Here is an 18,681-nt window from a genome sequence, read left to right on the forward strand (position 1 = left end):
AACGTGATATATAAATGTTTACGAGTTTGCTCTTATTTCACGCCCCGATCGTACACCACGGGGGCTGATAGATTGTGATAGGGAGATAAAATGTAATTTCAGGCAGACACATAAATTGAAATAAACAGTAGATATCAATTCAAGATTGCCTTTAATATACTAAGTTATTACTTATGTAACTCGATAAGACGAAACCGTATTATACAAGTTGTAACAATATTATTTGACAGGCTTTTGTATAGTATACCTATTTAACACGTCATGTGATTTGGGTCTAAATATTTGTCTCATTTATTATTTATTTTTAATTAAATTAAATTATTATAATCTATAATTGAAGGTTATCTCAAGAAGCTTTCGTTAAGAATATGGTTCAATTTACGATTAATAATAAAAACGATTTAATTTTTTCGAGGGCTAAAGCCCCTCGCCCCTCTTAATATATTTATTTTTATATCAACTATCTGATTAAAAATTGTTCACAATTTCGATGCAAAATATAAGCACGTATCGATATTCAGCATTTACTGTGATTAATCCATTTTGAAAATCTTATTGAAGATTACAAACGCAATGCTAGTTGCGTTTCTGATTTATATCTAAATCAAGTTCTAGATTGCTTTACAGAATTGGTTCACCAATCGTATTTCGTGAAAGGCCAATATGTAACACAAATTAAGTATGTTACTTGATAAATAAATGTAATCAACACAGGGTTTTGTAAGACTACGTGTAAGTACACAGATAGCTTATAGCCCGGTCAAAATAGACATAAAAGAAGTGGTCAAATAACAAAAATTCCCACAGAGCTGATTTTTGGTGGAGAGCTAGATTTGATCATTATAAATAAAATACTAAAAGTCCCCATCGATCCCATGTGTGCGTCAAAAGTTATTCGAGGTCAAATGTCAAAATTTTAGGTTTTTTGATTTTTTTTCGAAAACGGTAAGTTTTATCAAAAAAATACATCAGACCAAAATTGTAGATCTTTCAATTTTCTACAAAAATGGCATTAACAGTTTTCTCCTAAATCTTACCATTCCTGAGATATCGCGATTCAAAGAGTCACACTGTACATGATATGCACATATAAGCCACGTACATACGAGGGCTGCCTTTAAGTTGTATCGTTTGAAATAAGTACAGACAATCTAATAGGTTAATACCATTTATTGTTTTTCAAAGAATTCTCTGCAATATTTAATGCACTTTTGCACGCATTAAACCCAGTGCTAGAAACATTTATTCCATTCTAAAGTGGGGGTAGTCAAATTGGCCGATTTCTATGAGTCAACAGCTTTTTCAGGTGTGCTGAAACGTTTACCATGAAGACTTTACTTAATTTTGTGGAATGTAAAACAATCGTTATGCCCACGGATCTTTGTCACGGTATGTTACATGTTGGTCTGCGACAATTTATTATCTTGGGTCATATCGGGTTTTGAACTACCTTCACGTGGCTTGTCTCTAAGGCTAGATTGCCCACTTTTAAATACTAAATATCAGCGTACTGCAGTCCTAAGGCATGGTTCTGCATCACTAAACACAGAACAATTTTTTTAAAGCGCTGAAGTCGCGACAATCCGCTTTTAAAGTTGTAGAAAATTATCGCACGCTTATTTTCCTTCGACATTTCCATTTTTATCCAGAAGACTGGGGTTGGAAATTGATACATAATATCTGGAACCTATTAAAACTTTACTCCCACCTGGTCCAGGAATACTCCTGACATAATTTTTTGCAATTGCAAAAAAGATTGTAGTATCAAATCATCCTCCGAGCCCTTTTCCCAACTATGTAGGAGTCGGCTTCTAGTTTAACCGGATGTAGCTAAGTACCAGTCCTTTACAAGGAGCGACTGCCCTATCTGACCCCCTCAACCCAGTTACCTGGGCAACCCAATACCGCTTGGTTAGACTGGTGTCAGACCTACTGGCTTCTAACTACCCATTACGACTGCCAAGGATGTTCAATGACATCCAGAACCTACAGTTTAACGTGCCATCAGAAACAGTCGTTGGTGTCCAAAATATGCTTAGAAAGTACATACAAACTTAGAAAAGTTGCATTGGTACTTGTCTGACATGGAATCGAACCCACTCATACTCGAGAGGTTGGTTCTTTACCCACTAGGCCACCAAGAGTTTTTGTATGAATCTGATAAATCTAAAACAATCACAATATAGTTAACCCAATAGTTAATATCAATAATGACATCATATTAGAACATGACGGCAATTATTCCCTTAAACTATCCTAAAATTGTCATGACAGTTAGTGGAGTAGGCCTACAGGGGAAACTACGGTAAAAAAACGCGCCGAGTACACTACCTCACAGGTGGCGTGGAAATGTGTGCATGTCATGTATGGAATATACTTTGAAGCGCGATATCTCAGGAATGGTAAGATTTAGGAGAAAACTGTTGATGTAATTTTTGTAGAAAATTTAAAGATCTACAATTTTGGTCTGATGTCTTTTTTTGATAAAACTTACCGTTTTCGAAAAAAAATAAAAAAACCTAAAATTTTGACATTTGACCTCGAATAACTTTTGACGCACACATGGGATCGATGGGGACTTTTAGTATTTTATTTATAATGATTAAATCTAGCTCTCCACCAAAAATCAGCTCTGTGGGAATTTTTGTTATTTCAAATGTCTATTTTGACCGGGCTATAATAGCAAAATGTCAATACAAATACGATGTTTGTCGCCTTCCACAAAACCCAGATAACAGAGAGTTTAATCTATTGAAAAGCCCTTACTTTCAGTTTGTGGGTACGTTTCGACCGAACTTTGATTTATGTGTTTTTATCCATTTGTTAAACAAACCCTTAGCCCAGATTGTTCGCGAAAATATCAACAAAACATTGTTTTTCAGAGAATTCGTTGTATTACCTTCAAGTTACTTTTTTATAACATTATTTATAACCATTCTAAACTCCTTAAATTACCAAATAGGTTACCAAAAACGGTATCAAAAACATAAACCTCCCTTTTGTGAGCAGTCGTGCAAAAATGCTGAAATACTATGTACACTTTCGTAATTCTTTACTTTGAACCGTGAAAAGAGGAAACCTTTGAAATATCTAAAAAGTTTTTGTTTTTTGTAGACTTCTAAAGCGAAATGTTATCTACCAAAAACCTTTGCATAAAAGATTTAATTATTGGCTCCTATAATTTTCCTAAACAGCGTAACTGAATACACAGTTTAGCTATTTTCTTTTGTGCAGTAAAATATTGCCGTCATTATATCACTTTTTATCGCCGCTGGAGAAAATTAAACTCTGTACAAAATTTATTTATTATTTATTATTATTATCAACTTACGACTATTATTACAGGAACTTATCCTAATGCAATAGCGTAGACAAATTAAACATTCTAAACAACAACTAACTAACATTCTAAAAAAATACTAATCAAATTATAATCATATCTTAAAACTAATCATAGTCACATAATACACATAAAGTAGCCCTTGTGAATTCAGTCAGTGAGCAGGAAAAAAGATCAATTTGTCTAGCCACCGTGTTGAGCGTGCGCAGCGCCCGCGTGAGCGGCGCGAGTTGCAGCAGGTTGGTGCGCGCGCGCGGCACCGAGAATTGAGGTGGCCTCCGCCTCCTGCCTACGTATTCCTCAGGAACACACAATTGTATCTCTTCTAGAATTGCAGGGTTATGTATATGACCGCGAATAATTTTTAACAAGTAGGCAGATAGTGCTAATTCCCGTCTTACTTCCAGTTTGAAATAACCTACCATACCCAGAACAAATAAAGTAGGATATAAAAATGGGTATCCTGGATAAACTCCATACTGCTTCAAATATAAAAACCGGAGGAATTTGTTTTGCGTACGCTCCAGCATCAATTTATACTTGCCTTCATGCGGAGACCAAACGACTGCATTGCATTCTAAGTGGCTCTTGACAAGAGCCTCATACAATACTCTTAAAGCTCTAATATTCGTGAATTGATTCGCTTGTCGCAAAACAAACCCTAAATTACGATACGCCTTTTTGCAAACTTCGATAATATGCTGTCGGAAATTTAAATTAGCGGTAAATGTGACACCCAAATCCTTTACCTCTGTAACACGCTGCAACGGCGCTCCTTCAACAGTATAAACGTGGTGACGCGGGAAGCGCGCGCGACTGAACGATAACACCGAACACTTAGCTACGTTAAACAACAATTTATTATCTATGCTCCAGCTTACAACCCTATTTATATCCTTCAAAATTCACGGGAATGACGCTCGTATCTGAAAAGTATTAATTTTTTGATAAAATTGAAATCCCTGAACATTTCAGCGACCGTAAATATCGTATATTTTAATTGTTATGCTTATCTATTATGGTGCATTTTCATTTTTCAAAATTATCCCTTAATTAAACTGCAATTCATTATTAATTAGGTTTTTTTTTCTTCTATAATAATTCTACTTACATTTTTAAAATTGTCTCGAGAAATACACACGTATTGTTATCGGCACGAAGCTTGAGCTCTGACCTTCACCTGTGCAGAAGTAATCTATTGGGTCCCTTTTGTGGTATGAAATGAGACGCGGGGGCGGGCTAAAGCGGTGATTGGCCCGCAGTGCATCGCGTCATAGCCGTCACTCGGGATTGGTTCTTTGCTAATAAATCATTTCTGCGCAGATGTAGGTCAGAGCTCAAGATTCGTGCCGATAACTATAATTTTTTGCTATCGCAAGTTAGGTTCAATGATTTTAACTTACCGACGATTGGATTAAATATTTACGTCTAGTCAAAAGCAGGTAGAGGAAATAATATTCCTTTATGACAAGCACATAAAGGAATATTATTTCCTCTGTCATCAAATTACTAAGATTTACAAAGCGTACTCATTTATCTTAAATGGCCACTGCTACATGACTTATCTTTCAAGATGATTTGACCTCAACACATCATATAATACACAGGCCGTTAAGGAGTCGTTCTAACAAGATATTCAGCACTGCCTTTAATTAATATAGCTTTAAAAAATACTATGTATGATACATCCCTAAAATTTAATTTAATAATATATTTAAAGCTCACATTTCGTCTTAAATATACTTTTAACACAAAGAAAATCTAAAATCTTCAAAAACATGCGGCCTGAGAGCTGTCAAAATTTACGCCATTAATAATGGATATTCTTGGCGTTGACATAATGAAAGGTTTTATGTTCCTTTCATACCTATCCCCTTTGTTGATTGCACAAATGACTTGCACTATAAGTTTGGTGTTATTCTGACAATGGTGAGGGTAACAACTGTTGTTAGAGGTTTCTCCTTTTCATGCTTTCGTCATTCAATGTGTATCAGGGGAGGAGCAATCGGTCAACATTAAGGTTCTTTTATTTGGCAGATTTAGAGGCAGAAATTGGTAACGGTTTTATTTTCCTCTTAAGAATTACCGAATTGCAGCTACTATCCGAGCGCAGGGCATTTGATGATTTTTGACGTCGTTAAAAAAATGCTAAGCAAGTACTTTTCGAGTTCCAAAAGATGATTTTAATATATAAGTTAGTAAGCCCAAACTACATTAAAAGAAAAAATCTCTTTAATACTCTTTATTTACATTTTGTTCCGCATTCTTCCCCAGTTTTTAATAAAATAAAAGGTCTCATAATTGGGTCAAGGAATTTCGAGATTCAGTCAATTCCGATTTACTTTTCAGATTCCATTTATATTTTTTATCTTCCCTTTTTGCCGTTTATCATATAATATTTTTATTTCCATTGAGGGCAATCAAGCCAGATCAGTAAGCTAGGGAGGTTTTTTTTTTATTAATTACACCTTACCGCAGACTTGGGGGTCCGCGCTTTTAATTAATTTTTTTTTAACTTAATTATAATTTTCATCGTCTTGGCCTCACAAACTTATGACTACTGACTTCTAGTCTTAAGACTATGTGAGTCCACCGCGTATTTATGTACTTATTTTTAATTTAATTTATATATATATATATATACAGATTTTTTTTATTACACTAGCTAGGAGAAGCTAGGGAGGTTCAGTAGAGAACCAACTCTTTATCCTAACTTGAATAAACAGCCTCGAGTATCTCGGGCATTCAATAGGTATTAAAACAGCAAACTAATTTCTTTTGTTTTTTATGTTACAAAAATATGTGGAGTAAACATACAAAATATAAATTTTATTTGATTCAACTTTGATCATTTACAAACGACATAATTGATTTCACTTCACTAGAAAGGCCTGTATTCAATCTAATCAAAAGCGTTATAATTGAAAAATCAACGAATACCTACATGATGTAATTGAGCAAAGATCAAAGACAATTCACTGATTCGATACAAAGGCACTTAATTGTACAACATTGGCCAAAGCTTTGCAAACGTTGGGTGTAATTGTTATAAACATATTGTCTTCGATGGGCAATCATTGTTACCATTATCTGTTTTGCTAATTTAATTTGTGAATGCATTATTGAATTTGGAAATTGTCTGATTAATTATTTTGTTCCGTTTGCTGAGTCGATTTAACCTTGTTTTCAATGCTGTTTGTTATATTCATTGCGTTTAATGGCTATGTACTTACGTCTGTTTATAGAATACGATTTAAAGGTCGAACTATCACAAAAAGCTTTAAAACTAGGTAATTATGTAAAAAACAATATTAATAAGTGCTTCATTTAGATTCCGATTTTAATTAAAGTACGTTTATTCAAATACTTACCGCATTTAAAGATACTTTAAACCTACATCGTTAAATGACTGACATTAATTGATTACCCAAGTTTGGATAGACAGCCATAATCTCCCCATAGCAGACATTGTTCTCCGTAATGCCATAGCTGTACTAATTAGATATCAATCGTTTGATATTGACTAGCTCCTGTCGCGGCTTTGCATGGCCATAAATTATATATTCGAACTTTCCTCACATTTCCCACTAAACATATATAAACGAAAACCGCTCTGACAGATTTTCAGTCTATCGCGACGATACATACAATCATGCAGACGTGACGCAGGACTTTTTAACCGACTTCGACGATAGAGGTTTTCAATAACGTAAATGTACGTGAATAGAGGAACTCAAATGTTTTACTTAATTTACCTTCAAATAGTTTCCAAACTCATTAATAAGTTATTTTCAAATAAATTCTACCCTTACCCTTTTTTATTGCTTTCAAATAAAGTTGTAGGACGAAATCCCCCGGATTAAGCTCTTAAAGTTTCAGCAACTTTTACAGAATTACTAATGCTTAGCGTATAAAATGGATCAAATGATTTACAATACATTTGCGGTGATTGCTAGAAGTTTGCACTTTTTACTTTTATTAAAACAACGAATTTTAATTAAAATTGCTAAGATAGCTGCCACTTTATTAATCTCTTAGAAGTAATGGCAGGTTTTTTCAAGGTGGGATTTAAACTAAAAAAATAGCGTTTTAAAAAAGCTTTTAACATAAATATGTATTAATACTTTCTTGTAAAAAAACTTCAAAACATTATCACAGAAAAAAGAAAGGAGTTATGATAGATATTTTGACAAGAATCACCTAAGATTCATGGATTAATATTTTACATGAAGAAACTCAATGTCACCCGTCATACACCCTGAGATGGTCGTGCATAGGTAAACATATTTTTTTGACCAAGTACTTTGCTTTTGCCCTTTTGCTTATTCTGCTGTTTCATACTAAGTACATTGATACATTTTTCCTTAAAGTCAATATATCTGTAAATAATCTAACTATTAATCGGCTTATAGTTGGTTTGGGCTCATAAATCTATGGTATGGAAGTAGTCACGTAACTAAAATCAGGTCCGGTTTCAGACCGACTATACCTATGGAGTTACTTTAAAAAAAAAAATCGGACAAAAATCGGCTGACTGTTTAGTCTGTAGTGTGCGGTTAGGGTAAAGGGTTTAATTAATTCTAAAGACAACACTGACTTTAACACAATTTTGTACCTAAAAACAAAGATTTCTATTTTCTTATTTTTTCTAGTTCAGAAACCTCATTTTACTAAACGGTTTTGGGACACTTTTTAATAACGGTTGTTGCCACAGATACAAGTATTCATCTGGTCGTTGACCCTTGTAACCATTGTAGTTCTATGTTATGTAAAATAATATAAAATTGGAAAATAATGTTATGTTAGTACAAAATGTACCTACCTCAGTAATGGTTAAATGAAAGTGACGACTGTATATATATCTAAGGAGTAAAAAATAGTAATAGTAAAAAATGTAGCAGGTTGCTAAGTTACGTTCCAGCTAAATGCTCGTAGGGTAGGTATTTGATTTTTGAAGCTACGAGTACCTATAAGTATTATCTACTTTTAAAACATATTTTTTGCAACAAATTTTACAACATATTTGACCCTAATGAGGTAGGTCTTAGGTAGGGAATATCATCAGTCTCTTCTACTACCGTTTAATAGTTAAGTATTTAGTTAGTATATAGTTATTCATAGAAATATTTCGTATTTTATGTTAGTAAAGATGTAAAAAAAGATTCTTATTTAAAGTATACAAAAAAGTATCAGCGTAAAATTCCTCTATTATGAATTAACTTCGTTCGGTCTAGATAATATAGAAACTAAAAGTTTAAAGGTGAAAGTGCCTATTGTACAATCACATGTACATATAAAAATGTAAATATCACCACATGTATAAAAACCGAAAGAGTTATAATTAACTACACTAAAATAATAAAACTTTGCAGAAACTTTACTCACGTAATCATCGTCGCTATACTTACATATTATAAAGCCGACATGAGAAAAAGACATTTGCCTAAATGACGTCGCAGTGTTTGATTTCACTCAAAAAATTTCCTATGCTGTTTGTCGCACAAATGAATCAAGGAATGCGTTTAAAATGGAAGAGTAGAACACCCACGTGTCTATTTCATATACTTTTTTTATAAAAATAATATCAATTTCATGACCTTGACCTAGAAAAATCAATAAAAAAAATTGTGTAAGCGTACCTAATTACGATAAATATTTTTTTTTGATATTTAATTCCATGAAGGATCATTTGGCGCTTATTCCCCAGTTTTGATTTTTGAATTAACACCTTTGGACAGTGACATTATTATTTTTTCAGATTTTTGTTTTTATTTTTTTTTCCCTTAAATGACTTAAAAGTGCGGCTTGTGAGTAGCACTCAAAGATTGTTCTTAGTTAGGTCTATAGTTGATAAAAAAAACAACGTTCCACTATCGCGACGTTTGGGAGTTATGAATAAAGGTCAAATGATGCGATTCAGAGGTGTCACTAAGGTCAAACAAATATGATATATGAAATCAAACACTGTGTGGCGCGCTGAAAAAGTTATCGTATAAAACCTTACACTACATTTTTCCAACGACATTGTTACAGCCCTTTTATCGTCCCACTGCTGGGCTGCGGCCTCCTGTCACGCGGAGAAGGATTGAGCATTAATCACCACCTTGCTCAATGCGGGTTGGTGATTTCAGACTTTATAGTCCAGGTTTCCTCAAGATGTTTTCCTTCAGCTTTTTATCAGACATTGGTGTCCAAGTTATACTTAGAAAGAACAACATATACCGAATAAAAATTAAGAAGAAATTGTATTTAGGCGACAACAACAAACTCCAACTTAAGCTAGTATTAAAATACTATACATACATATATCTGGCATATGAATTTGTTCACAGCTGCAGTAGTGATAGCATTCTTCGTATGCTGGGCGCCGTTCCACGTTCAGCGCCTGTTCTTCATCTACGGGTACAGTCTACCGCAGTTCCATGTCATCAATGAGCACCTGTTCAACGTGGCTGGAGCCCTGTACTACGTGTCGGCGACCGTCAACCCTATACTGTACAATGTTATGAGTGGCAGGTGAGACCGTTTTACTTTATTATAAAATACAATTAGGTATGTACTTCATATAAATAATAGGTAACCTTCGGATGGCACGTCAAACTGTGGGTCTCGGCTGTCATCGAACATCCTTGGCAGTCGTTACGGGTAGTCAGAAGCCAGTAAGTCTGACACAAGTCTAACCAAGGGTAACTGGGTTGAGGAGGTCAGGCAGGGCAGTCGCTCCTTGTAAAACACTGGTACTCAGCTGGATCCGGTTAGACTAGAAGCCGACTCCAACATGGTTTGCCCACTTAAAATTATTTCTGTCACACAAAACGTATCTTAGTGTAACGTACTGTCTTTAAATTTGAGTTTCATTTCTGTATTGGGCCGTCAGTCAAGCTATGGGAGTTTAGGAAAAAGTAGCCGTGGATCTAAAGCAAATGGTTTTCCTACAAAAAAAGAAATATTTTCCTTTTAAAGAACGATTTGCTCGGGTAGTTTAAGGCAACGCATTCCTATGTGGGTATACCTACAGTATGAATGGTATTTTTCAATGAAAAGTTTGAGCATATAACTTGATGTAGGTACTTACAACTGCATTTTTTATTTCTAGAAAGTCCTAAGTAAAATCAGAAAAGATAAATAGACTTTAGTTGCGTTGTCGTACAAATGTTTACTGCATAGAAAATACTAGTATCAATACTCATAATTTCAGTAACAAATAACAGAGTATTATCGGGATTGTGCCAAGCAAATAACAATTATATTAATTGAAAATTTAATTGAACGTCTGGCAGTCTATTTGATGTTTCTCTTAAGTGGTTATAGCTCCCTTGCTTTACTATAATCCTTACTAATATTATAAATCGGAAAGTGAGTTTGTTTGTTTGTTTGTTTGTTTGTTCCGCTTTCACGCCGTAACTACTGAACCGATTGCTTTGAAATTTTGCAGACGTAAAGTTAGAAGTCCGGATTAAATAATAGGGTACTTTTTATCCCGAAAAAAATAGATATTCCCGAGGGAAAACAAAAATATTGTTTGCTTGATGGATGGATTGTAGATGGCGCTGTGTGTCGTTTAAAACAAGGTAATATATTGCAAACGAATATAAACATGTAAATTTAGAAGCTAAATGATACGATAATGAATCCCCGAAAATGAGGAATTCCCGAGGGATGATGTACAATTTGTTTAATCGTCTAAACTGTTTTTTTTTACATCTACTTATATATTGCAAACGAATATGAACATATAAATTTAGAAGCTAAATGATACGATAATGAATCCTCGAAAATGAGGAATTCCCGAGGGATGACGTACGATTTGTTTTATCGTCTTAACTGTTTTTTTTACATCTACTTATCCTGAATTAACTATAATTCAACGAATTACTAATTGGTATAAGTATTAGTTAAGTTATTTCGTTCTTGAGGTATGCGATAGATGGCGCTGGGTGTTTTTAAAACGTGGTAACGATGTGTTTTTAAAATACATAAGAAGTGGAATGATAGCTTTTTAAAACGTGGTGACGTTGTTTTTTTTAAGATACGTAAGAAGTGCAATGATATCTCGCGCTTTAACCTGTAGCTCATTGTTCAATCGCGAGCTTCCCGATAGCTCGATAGATGGCGTTGTGCTTTTCTGTATCGTGGTGTTAAGGTTCGCCGCGAATTAGTCTGTTTTGAAATCAGTGGGGCCCAGTAGCGCCAGGGCCAGCCGCGGCTGCGGGTTGTTCGAAAGAGGTACCGCGGCCCTGGTATATAAAAGGCCTAGGACGGAACACGACGATTTTAGTCAGTAAGAGTCTGACACTCCCTCACCGCTGCTAACCCACAGCGGGAGGGGTGAACCGAATTCCACGCGGGCGAAGCCGCGGGCGGAAAGCTAGTAATGTCATAAAGCCTGGGTATTGGGATAGTAATGCTCAAATAGGTGTATACAATGATATGGGTAGCTAGTTAGGGGTATTGGGTTGCCTGGGTAACTGGGTTGAGGGGGTCAGATAGGGCAGTCGCTCCTTGTAGAGCACTGGTACCCAGCTACATCCGGTTAGACTGGAAGCCGACCCCAACATAGTTGGGAAAAAGGCTCGGAGGATGATTATAGTAGATGCTGTTTATTCAATCACCATGGAAAATGTCATCTGAATCATTAACTTCGAAATACTAAAATGTTACTAATCTAAGTCCTATCCTAGGTACTAAAAAGTCGGTCTGTCGTAGCAATTATTAAAGTATGATAGAAATAGAAAGATGTTTGAGCAGTTAATTATAGTTGAGTGACGTTTTAGTATTCAGCCGTTACTTTCATTAACACAATGCTTTATTTAGTACAGTCGTAACATTAACTTACTTCCACAGCTTCAAACACATCATTATCAACCTTTTTAACTCTTCTCTGTTCTTCTGAACACACCATTGCTCATAAGATACATATAGCTACAAACATAGATAAATATAACTACAGGATAAACCAACCATAACATTTACAGAAACACACTTAATCTTGCCTACCTTCATTATAGCAAGGCGACTAATATCCTCTGGCACTAGACCATTAATAGACAAGTGGGCCACACATTAACTTGACACCCAGAGTATATCCTTGTCAGTCTATCAGGACACAGCAGCCATCGACCTTTAATAAAAGGAAAGCTATGTTCTGTACTAAAACATAACTATTCGTTTATAGGTCGATATCCATATTTTTGTCACTAGGGAATATTTCCGCGGACGGAAAAAATGTAGCGTACTTATTTCTTTTTGTCAGTTGAATACCAACTACGAGGCTTTTGTGATTTTCGTATAGCAATTAAATGTACTTACCTATTTCGTTAAAATATATCTAATCTTTGATTGACATGCTCAAATTGACATGATAAGAAACTGATAATAGGAAAAAGTATTCATTGACTTGTAGTTGACTAAAAGCTATATAAATAAAGATTATAAGTATACACGATTACAAATAAACAGACAAAATTGTACATGTATCATCGTTTATGTATTTTTTTTACTTTTATTACATTTGAAGAAAATATAAAACTTGCTATCTCTCGGGTTAGGTTTTATTATTGTTTTTCTTAAAACAGAATACCTAAAACGCGACTTTTATTACCGTTCTCACCGACAGTAAATGTCAATTATTTCGAAGTTACCACAAGAAATACTCACTATAAATAATGTACAAAAGAAACAAAACACGATATAAGAATATGTACCTAACTCTGTCATAATTGTTCTATGAAAACAATGCAACAAATCTAATAATGCACCTGCGAGTACTTTGTTTTCACAATGATGCACAGAAACTGTTCCAAAAATGTTATTAAATCACATAATTTTTAACCGAGTTAAAAAACGGAGGTTTTCAGTTTGACCAATGTGTGTTAAGCCGCGATTATCTCACGTCGGTTTTGATTTTGATGCATTTTTCAGCGTAGTATTTGTCAGACTTAATCTTGAATTAACCTTAATTTTCAGCATTAATCTTTAAAAATGATAATACTATAGAAACAATATTAGATTTCTCAATATTTTTTTATAAAATAAATACGTACCTACATAGATCCCTGTTTTTCTTCGTCATACCGATGAAGTCTACACAAATAAAATGTCAAAGCAAATATTGGTTCTACATCAACGTCGCTTTGAGTAAACTAGCAAAGGTGTGTCTAACGTAGAATACGTACGTTTCATGAAAACTGCTTTTACGTGGGTACACCTATGCAACTTGTGTATGTACTTGTGTAGCCTGCCACACTGCCTCTTTTTATATTAGGGTGCATCTACACGGTGCAAGTAGCTCGCGCATGTTGAGGCACATGCATGTTAAAAACGTGTGGGTGCAGCGACTCGTGCAGGTACCAAAGCAAAATACCCACCCGCATTCTCTTATCACTTGCTCCAGTTACATGCTCTGTGTAGATGCACCCCTAAACAATGCCCGGCGCAGTCGGTCCGTGGATAAAGCTGACCCCAACATAGTCTGGAAAAGACTGGGCAGATGATGATGATTTTGTGGAGACTTAGGTCTTGATACTCGTCAAAACAATGCCAAAACATAAGCAAGAGCACCTATATGTATAATATTTACTGTTTAAAAAAGCAACGGCTTCTAATGTGATAATAAGCTGTCACCACACGGTTGATTGTAAAGAGTAAAAAATACCTTCTATTAAAACTTTCTATACTACTACCCAAATAAGGATGAATGAACAAACTTCCGTAATAATAACACTCAGAGTACCGGCAACTTAATTAGGTAATATTATTGTTCCACGTATGTTATGGAATATTACTGAAATATGTAAGCTTTCTCATAGTTTCACTAAACTGCTTTTATTAAAACTAAGAGCAAGCACACACTACAAACTTTTAGTCGGCCGATAGTTGATTTGGGCTCATAAATCAGTATAGATGAATGGAAGTACACACGTAACAACGGTCAGGTATTTTTGCGGTATCAATAAAAAAAATCCCTACCACCGGCATCCAGGCGGCCGACTGAAAAGTCTGCAGGCAGTATGCGCGTTCTAAACTGTTTTTATTAAAACTAATAACTGTGTTAGTTACACGAGTTGTTACCGTATATTAGCGAATAGTGCCGTAACTTTCGACACAATTCATGCTATATAGTTACAAGTTGAATACGTGCGTTATTCACTTTGTTCCCTATAGTTTCACTAAAACCGATAAAATGGCTTCCGGGAAATGCATTATGACTAATAAAAGTGATTTTATTTTAAATGGAGTGGAATGTTATACAGTTTAGGAGTACCTACTCACACTTTTAGTCGGTCGATACTTGGAGGGTCATAAATCGGGATGAAGATGACTTTTGTCGTTGGTTTTTACCAACTGATTTTTTTTTTAAACAGCCTTCGTGTCAACTGTCGGCTGACTGTTTAGTCTGCAATGAGCGCTAAGTTGTTAACATTATGTGCTTCCTCCTCATAGATATTTCCATACACATCATTTTCGGTTCAGTGATTTAAACATGACAGCTTTGCATGGAAAGTTATTTTTGCCACTATTATACATAAAGGATCTTGACCATCTCTTTTCTTCTAATATCTATGGTAAAAACGTAGAAACTGTATTATATTTTTTAGGACTACCGATGCTGAAAACTTTATATTTATTTTGCTTACGTAGTCCACGTATTTCTAAAGTACCTACTTACGTCTTTTAAGTAAAGATATGCTTGCAAAAGTTGCCCAGTGTGTACCTACATGTATATGCAATATTTTTGAAATAAACTTAGAACTAAGAGCACGTAAGTATAATTATTATCACAATACTACGTAAGTGCCTCTTATATACAAGTGTAAAGATGATGATTTACAGCTAGCTTAGAGTGGATTCTCTCGCTGTTTGTATGTACACAAATATGAATCATTTTCACAACTTATTTATTCGGCTCTCTGAGAATTTACTCTGAAGACAGTGAATAAGCCTTATTATTTCTAGACGCAATCCGTCACGAAGGTTTTAACATCAGAACAAATAACGTTTACGAAAGATAGATGCGACTTATAAATTACACACAGAAAATTTTCCTTTGTACCTAGGTTTACGTCTAAAAGTGGACTCTCTCTAAGTAGTAACTAATAATATTCGATGGGCAAATCGACATGGTCCAGGCAAATACTTCGTGACAAAGAAAGTCATGGAGGAGTCGTTTTCTTTCAATATGTAGCACTACTTAGATGCAACGACAACTGTCCGCTACTCAATTTGATTACCTACATTTTCATGTGTATTGCAGTATGTTAAATTCGTAAAAAAAACTTACCTATTGCATGAGGAAAACGATATTTACGTAATTTCAACTTTAACATTAAAGGTTCTCTTCTTGCAAACAAGAACCTAAGTCTGCTTGGTTCTATAGCTAACAGTATTTACATAGACATAGCAAGCTTATACAGTCTGGGAACAAAAACCGAGACGATAGTTTATCTGTGTCCCAAGAAATCCGACTTATCTCTTCACAAAAACTATCTTCAATCAATCTCTTAGCTTATCTCAGCTTGCTTGACAAAGATGTCGGTAGCGACTTGCGATCTGAGTTTGCTTCAAGAAATAGTTCTACAACTTCATTAGACACTGTCTAAGTCTTTCAAAACTAGGACGAGTCTATTCAAATTCATCAAGTTCTTTTCCGAGGCACTACACCATCAATAAATCCATAAATTGGTCTGTGTAGTTGGTTTCTTAAGGAGGTTTTGTTAATTAAACTTCTTATATAATAATCTGCAATCTTAAAGACCCAACATTTTATGAAAGCTTATTCGTCACCTTTGAACTAAAATATTCGTGCAATCTATGAAACGTTACAAATTATACATACACGCTGTAGCAGGCAATAATTTGTTTAAGGTACCTACTCTATAAACACGTGCGCTCGTTACGACGCTACGCTTCACAATTTATGATCCTCTGTAACATTAAAAGCTTATGAATTTATTAACTGTTTACTTGAAACAATTTCGCCATTATACTAAACAAAGTTTCACAAAAATCAACACCATCTTCCTTTACTAACAAACTTCAAACGACGTACAATTTATGTACATAAAATTCCACATTTTGTTAATGGCGTGGAAAAGCTAGGCATAAAGTGTGCCAGTTGCTATGTTTTTACATCGAGTGGTGTGGTTTAGTTAGTCACACTAAATTAGGCGTTTTACATGCTTTCATCTAACAGCTCTGCTAAAAGCAGACATGTAATACTTATGTAGTTCACTGGAATTTTACATTAAGTAAGCTCAGATTTTGTTGGTTGTAAATCTAAACGTTTGTGAAACACTTGAATTACGACAGTAGGTAAGGTTAATTAGACTCTAAGCCAGTGTTTGTTCACCTTAATTTGTTACCTTTTTTTCCTAGCCTAAAAACATACCCTATCTTGTCTATTTCGTGTTTCAATTAGAAATGTTTAACAATAAACTATTCAAAACTGACATAATATTTCCATTTTGAAAATTCTCATCAACGGAATTCTGTAATATTGTTGACGGCATCTGATTTTATTTGAGTCTACGAACAAACAATTCGGCTCAGATTAATTTGGCTCGGTCGCCTTATTGTCTACTAAAATGTCAAATATAATTATTTTTCGCTCGGAATATTTAACTCTTACAAAGTCGGAAATACGAGGAAGGTTTAATAAACCAGCATTTTTATAAATCTCTTTGTATCAAAGTGATATTTCATGTTAAGTAAGTGAGTTAGTTCCTCGTATATTTTTGATAAGACTCTATAAAAGATCCAACTTTTTGGTCTACAAAGTAGGTAGTTACACAGCAAAACTAAGTACATATATCGATGATATATCTATAACGCACGAAAAAAGTGAGAAATAGTGTTAGAAAATATTGATGCCTAGTTTTTTCAGAATGTGATTTTTTAATCTAACCTCATGAATGATGATTATGATGACTGGTAACTTATCCAAGGTTATCTCTTATCCAAGAGGATGACATCATATGCATAGCCTACTTCCAATCATATTAGGGTTGATTTCCAATTTAACCAAATACAGCCGGCTATCGGTGTTTTACATGGAGCGGATGAATATATTTCCTAAGAAGATTGGATAAAATTCTTTAATTCTTAATTTAGTGAAAACCAATAGCAGCTGTATCACATTAACTAATGACATTGGTCGAAGTTAAAATACTCTTCTTTATTTGCTGTCACATAAAATGTTCCAGTAAAGTTATTGGGCCAGCGCGGCATTGTAACATACTAAATGTCGAACAGAATAGCAAGTTTCTAACCATTTCTAAGTAAAGAATTTATGGCTCTGCAATTAATCCTATCTAGCTGTCTTTTAAACCAGCTGTAGGATTCAAAACAGATTTTATTTGATTTCAAAGCGATTGCAGTTTTCCAAGTTTTTATTATATCGTATTTGTCCAAGTTTGGCCCTATTGGATGGCTAACCACAATCCGATTTTACATATGACCCTTATTGTGTGAAAAAGTATCTGATCCCTTTTCTGAGCACGCCATCAATCTTGGATTATTAAGTTTTTATCAGTTTGGACTTTTTTGAACAATTCTTATGAGCGATTTACTTTATAAGTATAATAAGTACAGAAAAAATAAGCGCTAAATATGTATCTATATGAAAATTAAATTAGGTAAAGGAATATAACCCACTTCTTGCAAATCTAGGCAAAAATTTAGATTTAAGCTTTTAGAATACATAATTTACTATGCAAACAAATCCCAAGATACTTAGTACCATTAAACTATCAGTCTCTGAGCTTGGCGGACCTAAACTGCCCATTTCCCAAAGTTATGATATAATTTAGGCGATTACCTTATATTCAACTAGCCTAACGTTAGCACGGAAAATAGTAATGTAATCGTTAGTCAGTTTTAACCCTGGATTAAGTAAACAATTCTAATACTTAGGCTTAACTTAACGACCAGTGGTCAGTGGTACTCGTATATTTATAGTTAACCTTCATTCAAGTACGGATTAAGTTCCAAGTTTAATATTATCAGGAAAAGAGGTCGGTCAATTATGCTTGCTCATAATATTTTTATTACATACGAAGGTTTGTTTGTAGCCCTAGATGACAAGACAGCAGCTATGGGCTACTTTTTATGAATTACCTCGGGACGCGAGTGAAACCACTTGAAACAGCTAGTTCTGTATTGCTAAAGTTTCTCACACACAATACGTCACAGTTTCCAATAGCATTTGTTAATTCTATTTGTCCTATAATTAGTTCCGTTGATTGCTTTTCGCGTTCAACGAAGAGTTTAAGGCAATTTTGCCGTAAAGACTTAGTTACTAATGATTTTTGCTTTGTTTTCCCTTTTATCACGATGTTCAATTA

General features: G+C 34.5%; 1 protein-coding gene across 1 annotated transcript in view; it reads left to right on the forward strand.

Annotated features, from left to right (window-relative positions):
• Positions 1 to 18,681, forward strand: part of LOC124636059 (neuropeptides capa receptor-like) — a 70,625-nt gene that overhangs the window by 41,241 nt on the left and 10,703 nt on the right. The window contains exon 4 of the mRNA XM_047172013.1: positions 9,673 to 9,856. Within this exon, the coding sequence (XP_047027969.1) occupies positions 9,673 to 9,856 (184 nt within the window). The remainder of the gene's footprint in view (positions 1 to 9,672; positions 9,857 to 18,681) is intronic.

Source organism: Helicoverpa zea, chromosome 13 (assembly GCF_022581195.2).
Source record: "Helicoverpa zea isolate HzStark_Cry1AcR chromosome 13, ilHelZeax1.1, whole genome shotgun sequence".
NCBI classification, from domain to species: Eukaryota; Metazoa; Arthropoda; class Insecta; order Lepidoptera; family Noctuidae; genus Helicoverpa; species Helicoverpa zea.